General features: G+C 35.6%; 1 protein-coding gene and 1 long non-coding RNA gene across 2 annotated transcripts in view; one reads left to right on the top strand and one right to left on the bottom strand.

Moving 5' to 3' along the window:
- The window catches only part of LOC117335600 (transcription factor SOX-13-like), a 73,017-nt gene that overhangs the window by 9,296 nt on the left and 41,089 nt on the right, over positions 1–22,632 (bottom strand). Inside the window, 2 exon segments of the mRNA XM_033895723.1 lie at positions 18,186–18,228; positions 21,270–21,813. Coding sequence (XP_033751614.1) covers positions 18,186–18,228; positions 21,270–21,813 — 587 coding nt within the window.
- On the top strand, positions 7,420–9,495 carry LOC117335601. Its single transcript, XR_004534462.1, has 3 exons — positions 7,420–8,002; positions 8,133–8,203; positions 8,765–9,495. It is a non-coding gene; the product is annotated as an uncharacterized LOC117335601 (long non-coding RNA).

The following is a 22,632-nucleotide window of genomic DNA, read 5'->3' as shown; positions in this document are numbered from 1 at the left end:
TGTATATAGGTAACAAGTCCGGAGTTCTCACCTGTACCTGTCAATAGGTAACAAGTCCCAAGTTCTCATCTGTACCTGTGTATAGGTAACAAGTCCCAAGTTCTCACCTGTACCTGTATATAGGTAACAATTCCCAAGTTCTCACCTGTACCTGTCAATAGGTAACAAGTCCTGAGTTCTCACCTGTACCTGTATAAAGGTAACAAGTCACAAGTTCTCACCTGTACCTATATACAGGTAACAAATCACAAGTTCTCACCTGTACTTTGGCATACAGGTCACCACTTTTTGAATGATGGTCGAGAACATCTAGGAGAAATGGAGGACTTTTGTGGGCGGGTGGAGCCAACAGGCGTGGGAGGAAATGTGGAACCAAGTGGCACAAAAAACCTCTATAAAGATATCTACCAGTCTCTTTGGGCACTCAGCACAACCAATAGCAATGAAAAAAACAAATGTAATTGTTTCCTGTGCTTAATGACCAGCGATCAATTCACACCAGTAGACTACATCTAAACAAACACCAACAAACAATCCATCGCCCCCCATTCTCCAGGGTACTGCTTATTTGAGTTTAACACTTACTGTGTCTCCTGTCCCTTGACCCTTGTCTAGCAGACATCACTGAAGTGTCAAGGTTATCACAAACAATTTAGCTTGCCCCAGGACCAGAGTAAACAGGGTCTGCCAGAGAAGGGGCTGTGTTTACAGAGGCTGGCAGGCCTGTCAGTAGCTGGGACCAAGACTGACACTTTATAATATAATGTAAATAGGCTGCTTCAACAAATGGATCCTGTCCCCCAGTCCCTGTGCTCTACTCAGCTGACCTTTGACACACCTTTAAATAGCCCCATGTCTCCTAGAATCAGCGTTGCTAGGCTTGAGATATTATATCCATTTAATTTTCATTTGAACCGTCTTACAAACACTATGATTTATTGATAAAATGTCTCTTTGGTGAAGAAGAAAATTACTTTTCCCCAGTCGCTATTGTATATTGTTTTTCAACCTTTGTTTTTGGTACCAATCAATTTCTCCATGTTTCATTTTTTGTCTGTCTCGTAAATGTAAAAATAATAAATGAAAATACATGAACACTGGGGCAAACTCTAGAGTTGCGAGTCCTTATCTGAGAATTGGGAAAAAAACTAATGGTAGTCGTCTTCTACAAAGGTCCGACACATCGTTTGTTAGTGGATAAAAATGCCATCTAATATTTATCATTGGCAGAAAGATGTGATTGACTCAACCTTAGGAGCTGGTATTGGAAGCTACATTTTTCAGATGTGTCAGCGCTTTCTTTGTTTGCCATCACTCATTGTGGCTGCCTGGACTGGTATCGCCACCATCCATCTTGTTGTCGTGGCGATAAGGCCACTAGAGTGTGAGGAATTATGATGGACATTATCACACAGGCTCTGATCGGTGATTGACATAATTACATTCTCCAACAAAAAAAATGACAAGATTTCGTCTCCATTTATCAACAAATTGGATCCCTCAATTTTTTGAAGGGGGTGCTTTCTCCCCTGAAAGAACTGCCTTAAGACAAGGAGGACAAGATTAGCTTTGTGTATATGATGTGTACTTAGCTGCAATAGGTGCATTCTTCTAGGCTACAGGCCTCCATATCTTAAATGATGAAATTTTTAGAGTTTTTGGGAAATCATAATAGACTATAAACCAGGTGTTATCAAAAACTTATCACAATTAGAAAAAATACACACCACCAGAAGATTCACAGGGGTTTAAAATTAAAAAAAATCAGTTATGTTCCAAACTAAATTGAATCAGTTTTGATACCATTTGTAAATGTTAAAAATATTTTGCAATCATTAACTTAAAATTTTACTATATGGATGATTTTACTGATTTATTGATGAATTAATAACAAATGTAATCAAAGTGAACTGCTAGTTTAATCAAAGATAAAAACCAAGGGGAAAATGTGAAACCCCGCAATGGAGTGTTGCAGAGAGTGGAGCAGTTGATCTAGATCGATTAGAGGCTTGAATGACACAGCGGAGTACAAGGAAGATGACACCGAGTTATCACAGTTCTGACAGTTGTGTGCGGACGGTGCCTCCTCTGCGATAATTTAAATCAATTTGGAGCAGCAATTATGACAGTGTGTCAGTATCTATTATACTAAGTCATGTTGCGGTGATTGATCAGGCATTGTCAGCCATCTTGGCTGATCCCTATATATCCCTATCTTACTGTTCTCATCTCCCAATCACACCACCCTGTCACTTGAGAGCCTGGTTAAGAACATCACTACAAGATCAGATACTTAATAGGGCAGAAAGCTGATTTAAATACAACTTTAGCTGAAACAATCTCATACTAACACATGTTTTCATAAAATATCTACATACACTTTTTGGGGAAATATTTTTTCAGTTAGATATGAATAGAAAATATCCCAGAATTATTTTGATATTTAAATATTTTTTCTTAAATCCCAGATTTATTTTGATATTTAAAAAAATACATATGAAACACAAAAAGTTGGCTGTTAGAAAAATCCTACACGTTACTTTTTCTTTTAAATCCGAAAAATAAAAAATATCAAGATTCCTTTTTATATTAAAAAAGAAATCATGAGAAGAAATGTGTTCCCCGTTCCAGACAAATTGCATTTCCCATGAAACATGTTGTAATATAATCCTCCAGTGGTGATGACAATGAAACCTGTGGATTTTTTTGTATATAGAATTACTATCAAACCCAGCCAGTACATGAAATTTACATTAAGTTTTGTGAAGTTATGCTTTAGTTTTGGTATTTTTGGGGGGTTTGGATTCCTCCGATTCCAGTCCTGATTGTATCGGGAGTTTTGTTCCGTCTCTCCTCAGTAACAGGGCAACCATGTTTTATACTAGTCTGACATGTTTACTAAACACAGTCTCCGTGGCGATGGGGCTAGAACAAAGCACATCCTGTTATCCCAGTATGGTCCATTTCTTTCAACCAAAGTCATTATGTTCAACTTCTTAACAAACATTCTAATTCTCTTTTGTTTCACTGTCTGTATACAAACCAGGTCAGTTCGCTTACTGCTGCTGATCACAGAAACATTCCTTTATAGTTTTGTAAAACACTGCTTCCCATCATTCCTAGCTATTTACCATAAAAAAAACTCAAAAATAACGAGATAGCTGAAAAGTTTTTGAATGTAAAAATCCTTCCTATAAAGAGGATTCAGCTGCGATTTTGGATACAAGCAATAAATAATCTTGATATTAGGTCATATATAATTAATCCTTAAAATATCATCTTTATGCATTTCATCTTGACTTATGTCACAATATTTTTCCAATAATAAATGATCATGTATTCCTAATTATAAAGTCAATATTCCATGACAAATGACTCCTACACCCAAGCATCTATGTCCTGCAGTGGACAAAGGCCTAGTTTGTTTGTTTTTGAGCTATAGCCATCAGATGAGAATGGCCAGCATGGGGGTGGCAATATATATTGATAGCAGCAGGTTCCCACTCCAGAGTCCACTGTGGTGGGAAGGGGAGGGGGAGGGGGATCATGTGACACCCAGGGGCAATCTAATGACTAGATAATGGAGGGATTTAGTGTTAGGTAGCTTGTCACAACTATCTCTTGTGGTCATCACCTCAAACAGAAGCTCCTCACCAATCTCAGTACCACTGGGTAGAACAATATAGGCCTGTCTGTATGATGTCTAAGTGAAAGTGACAGATTTTTTTTAACAAAACATGAACATAATAGTGTAACTACTGGACAAGAAAAATTGCTCAAATAAAATACTGCTTAAGGAACCATAACTACATCTTGATGGTAACAAATCCTACCAAGTATTAATTTCATAGAGATCAATTTGATCAATTAAATGAAATAAACAAAGGGCAATAACTCTTTCAACAAGCTATACAATTGATATTTATCAAACTGAAAATGGGACTCAAATAAGTTTACATCAAAAGAACAAATAATTGATATCAAAAGAAAAAAAACAGACACAAGCATTGCAATAAAAAAATTATATAAATAAATAGAAAAGAAAACGTCGTTTCCCAAAAGGTACCTGATAATTTTGAAATAAAGTATTTTCAGTTATCTTGTATCCCAGGCCTGTCAATCTGTAAATACAGGAATCTCATGATTTCCCTTAATTTAGTGCGAACATTGCAGGTCCGTGTCTCCAATAACCATTATATAACCTAGGAACATAACTGCTATCAAGTCTGCTAATTAGCGTCATTTGTATATTACAAAAGTCAGGGTGCCAGGGTTTTTATAACAGTATATAGCTTGCTGAAGTGACAGGAATACCCAATCTTTACGATTCCTGTGATTTTTGTTCGTATCAGTTTTACCTTGATGGTGGGGTTCCATCCCATTTCATACAGATTTATGAGACGAAACGATAAGAAACATAAGATTTTGAAATACAAAAAGATGCTTTTACTCTAACAATTATGACCTAGGTTGGCAGTCCTGCCTACCATCCAGATGTCTTTTATCAGCACAGTTTCCTGTGGACTTTCTTTTTGTGCTTTTTTCCATTAAAGCATTTTGACAGTCCAGTGGATTGGAGGGACTAGGTTACCAATAAAGGAAGCTAAATCACCCTTCTTTATAGCTCCCTAAAACAGTCAGGGGCCATAACTCCTTCGCCCAAATGGACATTTGTGGAGACAACTAGACAAATTGGAAAATTTCAAGGTTCGATTTTTACCTGCATTTAGACTATCATAGTTCAATAACACTATTCACATAACGTTATCATAACTTGGTTACAAAATTAAAATTGATAGATGATGCATTCCAAAACTGCATTTTCTTTTTTAAAACAAATCTAATCACAGACAATTGTTTAAAGATCTCGTATATATATCAAAGTAAATACCCAAATATCAAAAGGCAAAAGGAAATTTTAAATTTATTAATTAAAAAAAAACATGAATTTATTTATACAAAAAACTTGTGACAGGTGAAGCAAAGAATATAAAAGAATACATTTCTTTATACAAAAAAAAAAGCCACCTTTGAATAAATGAGAAATGAAGGGAAAAAGTACATTCAGAAAACTTTACACTATAAAAACGCTGCTTTTTTTTGCAGTTTTTGGCTTAGACCCTTATCAAAACCCTTTATGTTTATACTAGGTTTTCTGCTTTTTCAGATAAAAAGTTGGTGCTACATATCCACAGACGGACAGTTGGCAAAATAATGTGAGCGGGCGTAAAGTTTTCATATACATTTTCTGATGTCTACATGTTGTATATTAGGACCCCCAGTAACGTAGGGAAAACAGACAGCTCACAGCTGTTTCCATGCCAAAGTCAATCGTTTTTTTATATATAATATTTTTGTTGTATTTTCACCATTATATCAACATTAATATGTTTGATAACTTTCAAACATCTCTTTTGAGGGTCCAATCTAATTTGAATGAAGGTCACTGTGAAAAAATCATGTTGAGAAATACTTTATGTCTAAATCAGAATAAAAATAATAATAGACACTGTACACCCCCCCCCCCCCCTCTCTCTCCCAAATTACATTCCTCTGTTTCAGTAAAGAATTTTCTTGATTAATTATAAACAGAACACTGATCTATGATATAAAGTGTGGGTGTAATTAAAAACAGACTAACACGTCCCTTATCAATTTGCAGCATGGACTGCAATGCAGCATATGCTGCAATCATGCTGCTTTTATGCTGGCATCATGCTGCTAGTTTCACAGCATGATTGCAGCATGTGCTGCATAGCAGCATGGTACCATGCTTCTGTACAGCATGTACTGCAACCATGCTTTAAAAATTGAGGTAATTGAATATCTGAACTCTATCATGCTGCAATCATGCTTGGTCGACTTAGTTAATTTATCATATGCACTGTATCATGCTGCAACCATGCTGCAATAACTTTGCCAGTTTGGATATCAAATCATATCATGCTGCAATCATGCTGTGTGGACTTGGTAAATTTATCATATGAATTGTATCATGCTGCAACCATGCTGCAATAACTTTGTCATTTTAGACAGGATATGCACCATGCTGCAACCATGCTGCAATAACTTTGCCAGTTTGGACATCGAATTATATCATGCTGCAATCATGCTGTGTGGACTTAGTAAATTTATCATATGAAATGAATCATGCTGCAACCATGCTGCAATAACTTTGGCATTTTAGATAGGATCTGTACCATGCTGCAACCATGCTGCATTAACTTTGCCATTTTAGATACAAACTGTACCATGCTGCAATTATGCTGTATTAACTTAGTTAATTTAATGAACTGCACCATTCTTTCATGTATTAACATGAATTATTTAAGTTGAAATGTGTATATGCTTGGCCATTCTGTATTAGCTTAAAAGGGCATTCCTTTGTTCGGACATCACAAAATTTCTGTGGGTGAAATGTACTGTAGGTCCAAGCGAGGATCCAAAATCTAGGACCAAATTTCCCAGGTACCAAGATTAACCTAAACAATTATTAATTAATAAAATAAGATACAGAAAATTAACAAAAGTTGGTATTAGATATTTTAGTATCTTTTTTTTAATTTTAAATAAAATATAGAAAATTTCCAGGTATCAATGGTGATAACAAAATAATTTTTAAAAACATGTTTGTGTTGCAGAATTTCCTTTTTATACTTGATCAGTACCACACATATTTATTTAAAATTCAATATCAATTATTTTAATTAAGTATTTCGTTTATAAGTATGTTCTTTGTTAGTGTAACGGTTCACAGCTTTTAAATGTGATATTTTGTCAGCTTTCACTTGTAGTTCTATCTCAGAAGGAATTAACTTAAACATTGATGAATGTTGCAAGTTAGTACATTCGTGTGACGACTTAAAATTCATCCCTATAAAAATTTCATTCAAATTTTCAGAGTTTAGATCGTTTTTTGAAGAACCAGTATATTGACTTTTGCTTCGATTATACACTTTTTATCGGAGATAGAATCAGTCACTTTATCCAAACACTGACATAAACCAAGACGTTGCCATTTACCATGCACCAGCCTACTACCAGGTAGCCATACAGGTATCATCAGTCTGATCATGTTCGCCAAAACAAAATCGGGGTCACTCTACCAACAGTTACACATGTGCTTGGAATATCGCTTTTAATTCAATCAAATAAGATTAAAATCACCTGCTCTTTGTCTTTGTATCGCATACTTTCTGGATATATGCGGTGTTAAGATTACATCTGATAATAGCATACGAAATCACGTCGTGTTCGACACAACATTCATCGCTATAAACTCCAATAAACATGTGTCGAACTTATGTTGTCACTCGGACGCTTCCTTGTAAAACGTATATTGAAGTTAAGCGCTGTGATGATCTCGACCTCGACATGAGTTTACTAACAACGAACGATATTCCCGTACTTTAATCTGAATTATTTGAAATCGTGAACATAAAAAGAAAACGTGAATTGGTCGGTTCCTCGTCTGAAAATACATCCATATTAAACAATAGGCGTATGACAGACGAGGCCAAAACCTCTGGTCAGATTACATGTTTATCGTTCGGTTCACCTATGACCTCGTTTGTTTACCTTGCTCCCGAGATGTGACGAGAGTGCTCCTCGAGCTCGTGCGATCTAAATGTGCACGATGCAAGTATTAAATACTGTAATATTTATCTTAAAAGTATGACACACTAGAAGTTTATGATTTAGAATAAATAACACGCACAAGTAAAAATGAATCGTGTTAATCTCTGGCAGTAAAATATTTATCCCATGATGCAACACACACGAGTTTAGCGGGAAGTCTGATAGCCATGTTTGAATTCACCGGATGTTTATTTCCAGAAGAAAAGTATAAACAAACACGACGATAGCCTAAAAACGAAGTTTGTTTCCCGTCTTACTGAAGAAGATCGGCTTACTTCAAGTTACCGACGAAAGCATATCAGCTTTCTCGTTGTTTTTGACGACCGATGCATATTTTTACCGACAAACATCGTTACGAGACAGGGTAAGTTTTAATTATATAATCTTCTTCACGTTCTGACATCGTTTCACATTATTATTGATTATACGACGATGAATTTGATATAGAATCTAGATCTATTCATATCAATAATATCTAATTATTTATTTTTCAGGGTTTTGATGATTAATTTATCACAGATTACACGGCTGAAGGAAACGCAGTACCGATCCATGTGTTACAATCGTAAGTTTTCAATTTTATTTATTTATTATTAACGATCTTCGGCCCGACTTAAATTTCATTTTTCCCCCACTCACACAACCCTTGTTATGATTATGACGTACATACGTATTCACAAGCAATGGTGAGGAAAATTTGTGTTTTGGATAATGAAACCTTTCGGGAAAGATCTTTACCTCCACATTCTTTTGAGGATCGATGTTTGCAGATTATTGCATCAAATTGAAACGATTAAATGAAAGAGATGAATTAAGATGTTAAGTAAGTAACATTGTTTTATGTATAGTATATTGCAGTTTCACATTGATATGAACTGATGGCGAATTCGGGAGTAGCTTGATTTAAGTAATAATTAAGTCATCCTGGCAAGTTTTATTTTGTAGCTTTGTGTGGCTGGCTTAAATTTTCTTGATAAAAAGGCTTCCAAAGAAAACATAATGTAAATGATAGCAAAGTGATCATGAAAAGTACATAAGTTAAATACATACATTATCTCCAAAACTTGACAATTATTCTAATTTTGAAATAAAATAATATTCTAAAATTTTTTCTTTCTTCCAACAGAGACTGAGTCTGCATGCAGTACATTCTGGAATGAGGGACACCGCATGCATTGTGGTCCAAATTGATGGCATTGACTTAACACAAAGCAGAAAGGAATGAAGAAAAATTAAGAAGTTTATGTTTCACATTAATTAAGATTATTCAAGATATGTTATCTGTCGAGGTATACAACATTTCCTTTCATAATAAAAGTGTAAACATTAATATATACAAAAAAAAATCATGTATATTATCTAAAAATCCTTGTTAGTTATTTGTTGTACTAGCAAAAAATATAATATAGTCGTCTCAAGCTTGGTTGTATTGAAATCCCCGGGGACAGTGACCGAGATATATCACTACAGTACGTGCTACATCAAACAACACACCATTGTTCAAATTGTCAATCAACATTTCATTTAGTCGGTATTTAGAATTGATTCCAAAATTATGATAATCTTTTCAGTTTATTAGAAATAATGTTAAATTCGATAGAAGTCTTCGACTGTTGCTTGTTTTTGTTTATTTTAAGTTCACAGACACACATGAAAACAGTTTCCAGTACATCTGGGCTACTTCGAGGAAACTACGTATACTGTCTGAAATCAGTCTTGTGCGTCGGTGACAAAATGAATACATATCCTACTTTAACTCTGCTGGAAAATATTATTTTGTACTATTTTCTTACTATTTTAGAAAAAAAAACAGAATTATAAATACATACTGTAGTATGTACTGACATTGAACTTGTATATCTTGTTGACTATTTTTGTTGAAACAAACCACTTCTAGCTAGGATGAATTGATATTAGTTGTATTTGAAAATTGTACTAGAAAAAGATAGCTGTGTTGTGTATGTGATGGAAGTTTTGAGAAAAAGAATATAAGAGGCAAATAAAATAAGTACCATGGGTAAATTAGAATTAAAATTTGTTTTGTCACATTCTCATTTCATTGATCAGTTTTAAATGTTTGAACTAGAAAAAACAGCCTGTATGAAAAGTTTTATACCATGTTAATTACCAAATAAAATGTAATACAGAAGTATTCTTCAAGTTTTTATTGCATGATTTTCATTGATTTTGTAAACCATGCTGCCATGAAGCATGATTGAAGCATGATCCCAGCATAATTTGCATAATTGAAACATGCTGGGATCATGCTGCAGACCATGCTGGGATCATGCTGCAAACCATGCTGGCATCATGCTGCAGACCATGCTGGGATCATGCTGCAAACCATGCTGGCATCATGCTGCAGACCATGCTGGGATCATGCTTCACAGACCATGCTGGGATCATGCTGCGGCCATGCTTCTTTAAAGCATAAATGCAGCATGATCCCAGCATAATTTGCATAATTGAAACATGCTGCAATCATGCTTTAACTAGTAAGAATATATAGTGAGGTAAATTAGGCACCATGCTGCACCCATGCTTCATTCATGCTGCAATTCCATGCTGCATTCATACTGCATCTATGCTGTGATCATGCTGCAAATTCATAAGGGACAGCAAGGGGCATGATTCTGACAATTCCTGAACTAGGAAAACAAAGAACCATTTATAAACATTAGGTCTTCTTTGATTCACAATCATGTCAAATTGAACACTTAGTTAGGAGGAAAACTCTGTCTATTAGATTACATTATTGTACAGATTTATGAACTTTAAATACATCGTTATAAATGGAAATGCCCTCTGAATACCATATACCAGATATAATAAAATTATTCCACAAATAGAACAGCTGATTACATATTTGTACTTTCACAAAGATAATTATTAAATCATTACAACAGAAAATATTTACTTAAATATTAAACACACCTAGAAATGGCTAAAAATACAATACCCAGGAGAACTAGAGACAGGGATTGTTCGAATGATTGATGTTTCCCTCAATGCCTGGACGTTAATAACGAAGATTTGGAACACCTCATTGTGATGAAAGTTTCTCATTTCCTATCTTCTGTTTTATGTTGTTCTATGAAAATTTCGGTTTATTATGTTTAACTCTCTAAACTGAAATGTTATTTTGCCTGTCAGAAATTTGAAGCCTGCGGCATTATCAGGCTGTTGAAAGCCAACAGATATCACCCTCCCCCCATCATAGTGCACACAGGTCTTCCACTCGCCAATTGTTGTGAACATGCATCCCTTCAAGGAGAAAATTATCAATTACCGAACAGTAAATACAAAAATAACAGCCAAATAGTTTGGCGGACATTTTGACAACTATAGGTATATACGCGTGAAAACAAGTACAACAGGCAAAAATATGAAATTAATATGTAAACTTTTCTAGCAGAAAGCAAACCGAAAACAAAGAAATAGCACGGGCTTTCAGAGTGAAATGTTATCAGCCATGATAAGTGGAAAGGAAACCGTTCTGAGCCTTGGTGATGAGAAAATCAAATGTTTGCACTGACTGCCTCTAGTATTGTAGTGCGGTACAAGTTCATTGGCTGATTGGCACATTAATTCAGATAGGGGTTATATTATTTGTGTTCTGGTTGGTCTTTGAAGCACCCAAGTATGTGCTGCCAGATAAAGTTGTTATCTTAATAGTGAGTATAGCGAATACAACATTATAAGCCTTTTTTCAGATCCACCAATATGTAAGAGACATTCTTCACGTGGAAGTCGCATTTCTCACGCCTGAACAGGCAAGTAGAGAAATTATTCCAAAGTACTTATATGTGATCGAACTAAAATTATTGGTCGAACATTAGGACCAACCAAATACCTAAATGGCAACCTAGTACAAGATACAAACTCACTAATACAAGATACAAACTCACTAATACAAGATACAAACTCACTAATACAAAATACCAAACTCACTAATACAAGATACCAAACTCACTAATACAAGATACAAACTCACTAATACAAAATACCAAACTCACTAATACAAGATACCAAACTCACTAATACAAGATACAAACTCACTAATACAAAATACCTAACTCACTAATACAAGATACCAAACTCACTAATACAAGATACCAAACTCACTTATATACAAGATACAAGATACCAAACTCACTAATACAAGATACCAAACTCACTAATACAAAATACCAAACTCACTAATACAAGATACCAAACTCACTAGATAGTTATTAACCCTAGTACAAAATATTGAACTTTCTAATGTATATAAATAGATTTTTGAACCAGAATTAAATCGTAATGATGCTTCAGTGACTACACTCTGTCACCTCCATCATGTTAATGGCCAGGTAAGCATGTGTATACAGCTGTTCAGGTGTACAAATTGTACAGGTCTTTCTGGCTACACTATAATTGTATGTGCAATGGGCTGAAGAAAATGTTTATATGTAAACTTCCTGAATGGTTACTATTATTGGCTTATGCCTTATGGGCCATAGGACTCAAAACAAGCAATCTTTTATTTTAAGTACTACGTACAATAGCTACCCGAGTCTGTGAAATCAATGTCACATCAGCAAAAATGTCTGAATGCTTTTTAGAAAAGAAATATTTTCTCAGTAATATAAACCTTTTCAGTACAATGGTGAAACAAATGACTTTTCATAGTGAGATACTATAAGCAGATCATGTTAGTCTATATAAAAAAATGGGAGCACAATTAGAAAGTGATAATAACAAATGAATAACTTCATAACAATTAAAATCATAAAAAACCTACTAATGATTTCCCTACAATAGTATAAACATCATTACATTTCTACTGCCATTAAAACCACTATCTCAGCATCTGTAACCCGAGATCAATATTGTCAGGTGTTGACAGTTCATTGACAATTAACTTCCATTTGAGTGCTATAGGATGCATAATAGATGAGACAAGTTGAAATAAAATATAATTCTTCATTTTATATAATGTTGTTTTGTTTTTTTTAGAAAATAAAAATTATTACCATTGTCTATAGCCTGGCTATATGTATGAGTGTTAATTTTGTGAATTAGATAAATTTAACAAAAGTATCATCCTCTTTCATCCCTAAGCATCATTAGATAAATCAACCATAGCCTGTAAATAATCCACAAGGTTTTTAGTTGAGAACAACCTGTTGTGTATATGTGAATCACAACAAAAAACACCAACCATCAAGGAAAATAGGGTTAAATATGAAACATTGCTAACAAAATAGTAAAAAGATTAAAACATTACCTATGAGAGTCATGGTTTCCAGTGATGTACTCTGTATATGCCAATCTGAGTCCCTGGGTATTCAGTCACTGACTAACAGACTCTACATGTGTACTGACCCCTAACCTCTGAGACAAACCAGTAGGGATTGGCTGACTGTGTGAACCCTGACCTCCTGAGAACAATAGGCTCTGACGGGTGAAGGGGGACACTTCAGCAGGAAGGAGAATAGTATGAGAGTGTTATATATTGAGTGGCTTGTTTTTTCAAGACAACAATAAGTTTGTGTACACAAACTGGGATGGCGATTGTCCAGCCAAGGGTGACCATTGTGTCTGAGGAGGTTAGGACAATCAGTGTCACCTCAATAAACAGGATCTGACACGGTCCATTGACCACAGTACACTAGCTATTATGGCTGCAGTCACATCCTATTCTTACCTGTGTACCCAATCACTTAATACAATTAACTTGTCACAGGTAAATTTACACAGGACTGTTTGAACTCACACCGAAAGGAAAAGTGATCTAGTTTATTTATACACAATTTTCTCTGAAGAGTTAATTGTGATTATCTATGATAAAACCCCTGCTTTCCGGGATTCTGTGTGTCCAATACTACAAAGTCTGTGTAATTCACAATATTAATGAAAAGCGGAGAGAAAACTAACCATGTGTAAATATGAAATAATCCCCAGACTAACCAGGGTCTGTTTGTATACAGCACTATTTTAAACCTTTACCAATAGAAAACAATTGTTTTTAAAACATAACAACCATTCAAATACAGTTCTTCTTATTTTACCGTCAGATAAAAATCAACAATAAAAAAAAAAGATTTTTTAGAAGAAAGGCGTGTTGTTTTTCTTTATTGAAGATTTAAACAATGGTGTATGAGTGTTTTGTTGTACCCGACCACTCCATTTCACCTTTAACCCCGGCTCGCAGATTGTACAGGTAACAATGGCTGCACACAAGCACATGCTTTTGAAGTAAAAGGTATATACAGTGACACTTGTACGGGTTTGACCCAAGACATATCCATCCGGAACAAACAATGGCCGTGTCGACGTCTGTGTAACCATAGAAAAAATATGGGGTACAATCACCTGAATTTCTGAGCTTATTGTTAAGATTCACAATTGTCCCCGCAAGCAACCTTAATATAGCTTATAACAAAAGCACACTGTCCAATTTCTAGTCGTGATGTCATTTTTTTTTCCGGAATGCACCCCATTAACTGTTTAATGGCCGGGATAATTACAGGAGAAACGATGGACAATTTTAACGCAAGCTTATGAAATTGCCATCGCTTTCCCTCTGATCTTGTCCTCATAAATTTGAAAAAAATGAAAGAGATATGATGTTTGCAGAATCCATGTCTTAAAAATTTGAATAAAAAAAAATCTAAATATTAATATTAAAACATGTGATACACAATAAGGAAATTTTTTCTTTCCTATTGTATTTGAAAAATACAAGTATATGCACATGATGACTTAGTGTAAGCTTTCAAGTGCCCTACTCTGCAATTGTGATGTTTCCGATTTCTAGTACATCAGGAAAACTAGAGGAAGCTCTCCATACATATGTGGAAATACCAGACGATTTGTCATGAGTTAACAATGCAATGTATTGTTTTTACAGAGAACAATTAAAACCAGTCAATTACATGCTTTCTTTTGTGATATAAGCTTAAGAATGAGAGAGAAAATCTCAGAGAATTTCAGCTATTTTAATACAAGATGATCTCATAATAGTGAGAGAGATCTATGTATTTCCTGAATTTTGAAATAATGCAAATTAAGAACTTAATTGCTCCATGTAAAGTGGGTATTCACTGTAATGTTTGCATGATGAGACAATTTTAATAGTTAGAATGATCTTACAGGACAAAAATGCATGCTATTTACGTAAAAACTCAATCATTCTTTTTAACGAAAATATAACAATTTTTCATGAGGTACATTTTTCTATAAAACAGTAACTTTGTCGGGTAACAGGTAAATTTTGTTTTTAAATGAGGGTAATGCTTGTACTTTGTGAGGCTAATTGTCAGACCTATGAACCAGACCCAAATATAACAATTTTTCATGAGGTTAATTTTTCTATAAAACAGTAACTTTGTCGGGTAACAGGTATATTTTGTTTTTAAATGAGGGTAATGCTTGTACTTTGTGAGGCTAACTGTCAGACCTTAATGATGAACCAGACCAAAGTCAGTACTCTGGAATTACTAGAAAACACATGTACTGTAGTAAAACACAACTGAATGGTTTGTTGGGTTGCCTTTTTTTCCCTGGGGAAGAAATACAACAGCAGTCAGTTAACTCACTGTACTTAAGGTCCTTTTGTCTTAATTTAACTTCAAACATGGGGTAGTAGCACAATGGACCTCGTTACCGGTGCTATGTACTTGTGAGTAAAGTACCGAAACAATACATTACGGAAGGCCTATATAAATGTATTCTCGACCTCCTAAGACCTGTAACCTCTCTCCATGGCAACCTGAAGCCTCTCATAACATGGTTTAAAAAAAAGAATTCTTTATTTTTCTTTAAGCTACCATTTTATTTTTTAATCTATTATTCAACGCATGGTGACATCATCATCATCATCATCATCATCTTTAAATTGCTATATTTTCATCATCTTGAAATTGCTATATTTAACTCTTGTGTGCCTTTAAAACCTGTTATCAAATCAGGAATGGTGAAGATTTTCATTTTATTAGTTTTTTTTTCTCCCGAAGAAGCCAATTACAGGTGAACAGAACTAGTATATCATCACTAGTCACCAGTCAACAACATAAAACGATGCTTTACACAAAATATTTGAAATTATTTAAATGATTTGTTTACACAACATTACATGAGGAGTCGTAGTTGATAAATTCAACAGTCAGATTGACTTCACATGTTTCGCAGCTAAAAGGAACCAAAATAAATCTTATAGCTTTTCAAGCACTTTGTTTTCTAAAGATTCCTTTTAAAATGTCCATACAAATAACTGTTAATTCTTATTTCTATCCTTCATTTTCCACCTGGAAATTATACGGGCAGATGATTGTCTGGGACATTAGTGTCACCCAGACAGTCTCCAGGTAGCTGGTGTCCGAATGGGTAAACTCGATGTTGCATTGGGAAAACTTTACCCCCATATACTCAACACTAACTACTGGTGACGGGTGGAGATTATCAAATGTGAGAAGGAAACAGACAGAAAACAAAGTCTGGGAACTGTTAGGGAATGTTTGAGATTCAGGAAATGCTGAAACAATTTGGGCCTGACAGAGGCTATTGTTTGACTAATAGAGCAGAAACAGGGGGAATTACCATTCTAACAGAAACCATGTGGACAACACTCAGCAGTGTGGGTAGGCCCTGTCCTCACCCTATACTCCTTCCATTGTGTTGGAAGGCTCTGATCTCCATATACTATGTAAGTGTTTTAAGTGAAATAATTAACTTTTCTATAGTGGGGCAGCTTTCAAGTCTTGTATTGTGGAGTCATTAAGAGGGGGTGTTTGGGCTGAAGAACCTGAGGAATGCCAGACCCCTGACCCTCATTACACTCCAGTCATGGATGACTACTAATAGAATTTCTCTTGAGAACATTATCCCTGTCAATTCCACCTCAGTAGGGGACCACTCTGGCCCTTTCTTCTGTTCACCCCTTTTTATCCTTCCCATATCACTACTATTATTATAATCTCTGCCCCCCCCCCCCTAATTTAAAATTTTTTTTTACCATCCTTGATTTCTGTTATCAAGGTCTCCTTCATCCCTAACATCAAAATACCCCCACAGACCTCTCTATAAAGTATACCACTAACGGTCAACTTTACCATCCCTAGTACACTTTATCAATGATGGTCAGGGATGCCTGACTAGTCTTAAGGGCTCTTTTGTCCTACTTTCCACCACAGTTACACAGCAGGACAAACTGAAACCCTAATTAAACCTGACCCCATTTTTTTTTTGTTTTCACGATTTCAGTCCCAGCTGGACATGGGGAGCTCCTGAAGACTTTGTCAACAAAGGCTGGAATATAAATATTATCTTTATCATCCCATTTCTGTTTTATCAGAGCCCCTACGGGACCACAGGCTACCAACACCCCATTGGAAAACACATTGAGACTGCCACTTCAAAGCCAGCCTCCCAGTCCCCCATCACACTCATAATGGTGTTTTTCTGCATTTGGACTTAGGTCCCAAATTGTGTGATTATTTTCCCAAGGAGTATCAGTCTTTGTAGTTGTGTTAATTATAAGGGTTTATGGGGCAGGGTTTGGGCAACAGGGGGTCTCAGTTGGTTCTTAGGGATCATGACCATCTCACATCAGATCAACACTTTGAATACTCCTGATTAACAGCTAGATCATCATAAGTTATACTAATGGGACACTACATTTCCACAAAACGACCAACCGGAAGTTTTATTTTGTAAGACATTAGGGCAGTATATTATCATGAAGACAGTTTAACATATAAAAGATTATCTTTTTATTTTTAGAAACAGACTCTGTCCCTCAACCTCATCCCACAGTATATGGAAGATAAATACATTTTCATCTATCTGTAAAGTGAAAATGACATTTTTTTATTCAGATTTTTTCATGGAACATTGTCTTGAAGGAATGATGAAATACACGATTTTTATATATATGGCATCTCTTCGTAGAGAATGCTCACAAACACCAAAAGTTTTTTGTTAAACCACTTTCCCATTTATCGCATTTTATTGTCGAAAGGAAATTGAACTAGTCACGAAAATCCAGATTTTGTATATCAAAACTGTCCTGCTGAACAATAGAAAATAAGGACAAGTATAACATAAAACATGAAGTAGGACAATTGAATGGTGTGTCGAACGGTCACGTCAAGGAATGTTTTTAATTCATTTCTCTACTCAACCAAGAAGTAAGTGTTTTCTATCCACAAAACATACCGGGTGAATGCTTTGATGTGCAACTTCATTAAAAATACCAATCTTCATTAAACCGCTAGGACTGAGCCGATAACATGAGAAACAGCAGGAGCTCTTTCGTCCAGTAACTTTTTAACTTACCCCCATATGCTTCATGCCCTTCTGTATTTCATATAGAGACTGTGGTACCTGATTCTTAGCTATCCCCTCCCGCTGTTGTATGAACTCAACTGTTTATTGGTAAATCTTACTAAATAAGAGCATTTTATCCTGGTTGTTTTTCGTATATTATAATTATAACAGCGAGTTATATTTATATCTATATGTTACAAAAAATATTTAACGATCAGTCATCTTGAGCGACTTACCTAATGTTTTGGATTCCGATGGTTCAGCCATTTCATCACTTCCCTGTAATAGACAAACAGAAATATTAAGGAGTTATAATATTTATTTTCACAACTAAATTTTTCCTCTTTTTTTTTTATTAAGAAATCAATAAATGTCTTGAAAAACCTCTTCAGTGAAATATGAACAGCCGAACTTTTGTTTAGTTTTGATTAAAATGTTCCTCAAATTTGCAAAGCAATTTGAAATGGTATCGAACAACTGTACAGTATGTTAATTTACATTATGTACCTAAGCCGTAAATTTTCTCAACCCCTTTCCTGATGGCCCCAAGGTAGCCACACTTGATCCAATGAAAGGGAGTGTACCTTTGTCTCTGGTAAAGGGTTGTTTAACAGCTTTGTTTATGTTTCCGTAATAGGTAGAAATGGCAATGAGTCTGACCGGCTGACAAGGACACATACACCTTAACTAAAAGAGCAGATTAGATTAACTGTGCGACTTTATTTGCCTCAAACTTGTCCAGATTTACTAGCCATAAAGACCATACACAGTCATCTTGTTTCCATTTAAAAAGACAATAAAGCCAGGAGTTTAGCTGGTGATTGCATTTTCTAACAGTTTGTGCCTGGCTTATTGACTACAGACTAACCCACACCAAATTGTTAGCAATAAGGCGGTGATGGTGAATGGTTTGTGAGGTTTTGTGAGACAATTACGTCCAATTCGTCTCATTAGGGCTACATTTATCCACCCATTGTTGAGTCGCAGTGATCGCTGGCTCGCAGAATCACATTTGAAATAAAAACGCGAAATAGGAAATGGATAAAACAGCACTTTCTTCTTCTAAGTATCTAACTGCTTTTAGTATGCCCTGGATGACAATGGTGGCGGAGGAAAAACCACTTTGCCACAAAAAAATGCTCCAATCGCCATTTGTATTTAGAAAGAGATGTCAAGCTTTATCCGTATATATTGTCGACCATGCATTTGGAGTAGATTTTATTGGAGAAGGGTACGTAATTTGATGTGAATGTTATAGAGGCCACTATTCCAACACAAATTACTGTCTGTGATAGTGGAAGGATATAGATACAGACCGTCTCTTCTGTTAAAAGGCGACCAGAATTTTAGTAGACTTATCATGCTAAACACCGACAGATTTCAAATAATGCTTGCCAAGTCGTGGTTACTGCCATGTAGGCCTCAGATCTAGTCAACACATCCATCCCTTTTTTCTTTATCACTCATCTTTCAAGACCAGTTAGAATTAGGAAGTCAAGCAAAAAGTACAATGAGAAGTTCATGATATCCAAATTAAAATCTATTATTTATTTATCTAAATCAACATGAAATTGTTCTTTTCAACATTCTTCAATTGAAGAATACTTCCGCTTCTTTTCATGAAGTAATTCAATTTTGGCAAATGTAACGCAATCTATTGGCCTGTTTTAACCCCTCCCCTTGTCAAGTTTCTTGGTTCCTTTAAATGTACACAATATTACGTCATAAAATCTCACGATATGCACTTCTGTTCCCTTTGATAGCCAAATCATATTTCGTGTTGTTTTTTGTTTTCCATCCAAAAAAATGTTTTATGTGATAAAATCTTATTGGACAAAAGTCACTTATGCACTTCAGTCCGCGATAACAATAAATTCTTCAGCATTCTGCCACGACCACAAAGGAAATCCATTTTCTCTCTAAATGAAAACAAAACTGGTAGCACAAGGCTAACACGGGAAAGCATCCATCAGCTATGCTTTCTTCTTGAAAAGTCGACTGTATACACAAAATAACATCACCCCCTTCCTCTTTGATGGAACAGGACTTTCTATTTACTTACTGGCTAAATGGCTGAATATCCACTTGCAGGAACTTTTATCACTAGGTGTCGGCATGTACCAATATACTAAAGAGCGTGAATTGTCACAATTCAAAGGTACTGAGGCCCTATCACTGAATGAGGAACACAGCATTTTCTTGGACTCTCAACAGATCAGTGTTAAGCATCCCTTTGCCTATTATACACCACTACAATTCTTTATCTAAACAACTGTCTTGTTAAAAGATAGCCAGATAGTTTTAATTTGCTTTGTTTTTGCACTCCGGTATATTTCTCTGAGTCATCTCCTTGGCTCATCTTATTGTCAGAAGTTTAACTTCAAGTTTCCCCGGCAAAACTTTTGCAGTGCCACTCAACTGGTATCTCCAGTCTTAACTGCTGCTCAGTAAACATCTAACCAGTGCTAAAAACAGCAAGTGAATCTAGCATTTCTGCCTAACAACCATTTACAAAATATCATTAACGACGTTTTCAGACAATTTTTCCATCAATTTAACAATTTTACACCTATTTCTACCCCATAATTGCAGTAATTAAAACACAGGGATGATTTCACGGACATTTTCGCACAGAAGCCATTCTACCCTATTGGCAGGAATTACCGTTATGAATGAGACAACGGGAGCTTGGCACAGTTCCTACCAGAAATACACTGAACTATGACCTTGCAACACCAAAACTTTGATGGGAGACTGGCTGATTGCCAGTGCAGCTGTATTTTGTAATTCATTTCAATAAACTGTGGCATGAACTTGAGGCATAATTGAGACAATTTACTCACTGCCATTTGGCTTCTATCACTGTGTAGGTGAAAAATAGTAGAGAGGGTATCGTATTATCATGGTGTGTAGCTAACGGAAAACCTTGGAGCAGACAAAGTGGTTCACAAGATTCTATAAATATGCAGTTTATCCTTAATCTAGATCAAATCTTTGATTTTCATTGGTGTTTGCAGGAAAAGAGCAGATAGCTTTGTATCTGATTTTTATTAAATGTCAAGCCAGATGGACACACAAGGAGTTCTAATCCAAAAGGAATTGGCATAAAAGAAACCACTAAGAAACCACTAAGAATCTATCGGGGTGAGTTTTCATACATGTTGACAGTTTCACTATTGTATTGGTTTCCAGCTTTGAAAAATCATCAGGGTTTTGGGAACAGCATCTGTATCATTTAGGAACTTTTCGATTCAATACAGCTGCATGATTTTCAAGTTACAAAACCTACTTTCACTTTACATATGGTTAGCACTACTTACCACTTTATTCTGTTTGCTGATGTCTTCCTTCAGGTCTTGCAGTTGAGCAATCATGTCACTGAGTCTGCGCTCCTTGTCAGTCAGGCTACCATCGCTAAGTAGCATCTGAATACTTTCTTTCACACGCACATCAGAATTTGCCGATTTATCAGCCATATTGTTATTCTCGAGCTCACTGTCAGACTTTGAGCTCAATCGTCGGAGTACACTGTCCATAGACTTTCTCTGCAGTCCAAAAGTGGACTTTGTTGTGATATGATTATTATTATTGTTGAAATGTGTTGAGAAATTAAGCTCGTTGTCCGAGTCAGACCCTTGTCGTACTCGTTGGAGAATTCGTTGTTTTTTGCTGGGGGGTCTGTCCAATCCACAGCTATCGGAGTCCTGAGATTCGCTGTCCGATTTTGTGACAATGTGTAAATGGGCGGGGTCTAATTCTCCGTCACTATCTTGGTTACTGTCACACTCACTGATTGGTCGCTCGCTTACGACGTCGTCTTTTGGCAGCTTTGTTGGGGTATTCTTTCGTTTTGAAGACATGCTCCTGCAAAATATGACAACACTTGTTGAAATAAAGTAACTGATTGAAAAAGTGATAAAAAAGAAGCAAAAATAGTCATAGTGATTTACGTCTGTACTTTCTTCTCTCTTTCTTTTTTTAAATGAAGGAAAAAAAAACCTCAAAAGTTAAGAATCTGATCAATCATGCCTAAAAAAAAGTGGAGCATTTTCACCGCTGTTTATCAATGTTCACCAACAGGCAATCTCATCATGGGCCTACGTTAAACACTGAGGTGGCATTGAGAAACACAAGACCTATGCATACAGTCAGTCATATAAGCAAAACATTTATCTGGAAAAATAAAGAAACAATGCTTTTGTGGAAAATGATGTAATTCAAGTCACATGTGTAAAAATTATATAAGCTGTGTGTGTATTAATCTGGATTGCTGAAGAGCGAGTACGGGGAACCTCATGGAAACATGGTCGCTTTCACAGAGCAAGTATTGTTGTATATGGGGCGCCTGCAATGTCTGATAGCTGACCCAAGAAAGTGAAAAGTATACACATTTTTTGTTGCTTTTCAACATCTGACTGATGTGTCGAAGCATTATGAAACAAACATGTTTTCAGGAAGTCAAGGGGTACACTCGCCATTAATCTCGACACCACAGAGACAAACCGGAGGTCTATTAAAACATGCACCCCAAAACAACTCAGCTAGTCAAATATTGCTATTTTAGAGTCATTGACACCATGAAAAAAATGAAAATAAAAAAACTTTTGAGAAAATATTTGAGATATATCAAATGAAATACAAATATCTGAAGTCATATAGGATCAAGAACATACTTGACATAGA

This window comes from Pecten maximus, chromosome 10 (genome assembly GCF_902652985.1).
Source record: "Pecten maximus chromosome 10, xPecMax1.1, whole genome shotgun sequence".
NCBI classification, from domain to species: domain Eukaryota; kingdom Metazoa; phylum Mollusca; class Bivalvia; order Pectinida; family Pectinidae; genus Pecten; species Pecten maximus.
The sequence above is the reverse complement of the archived record's forward strand: the minus strand, read 5'-3'. Positions and strand labels throughout refer to the sequence as shown.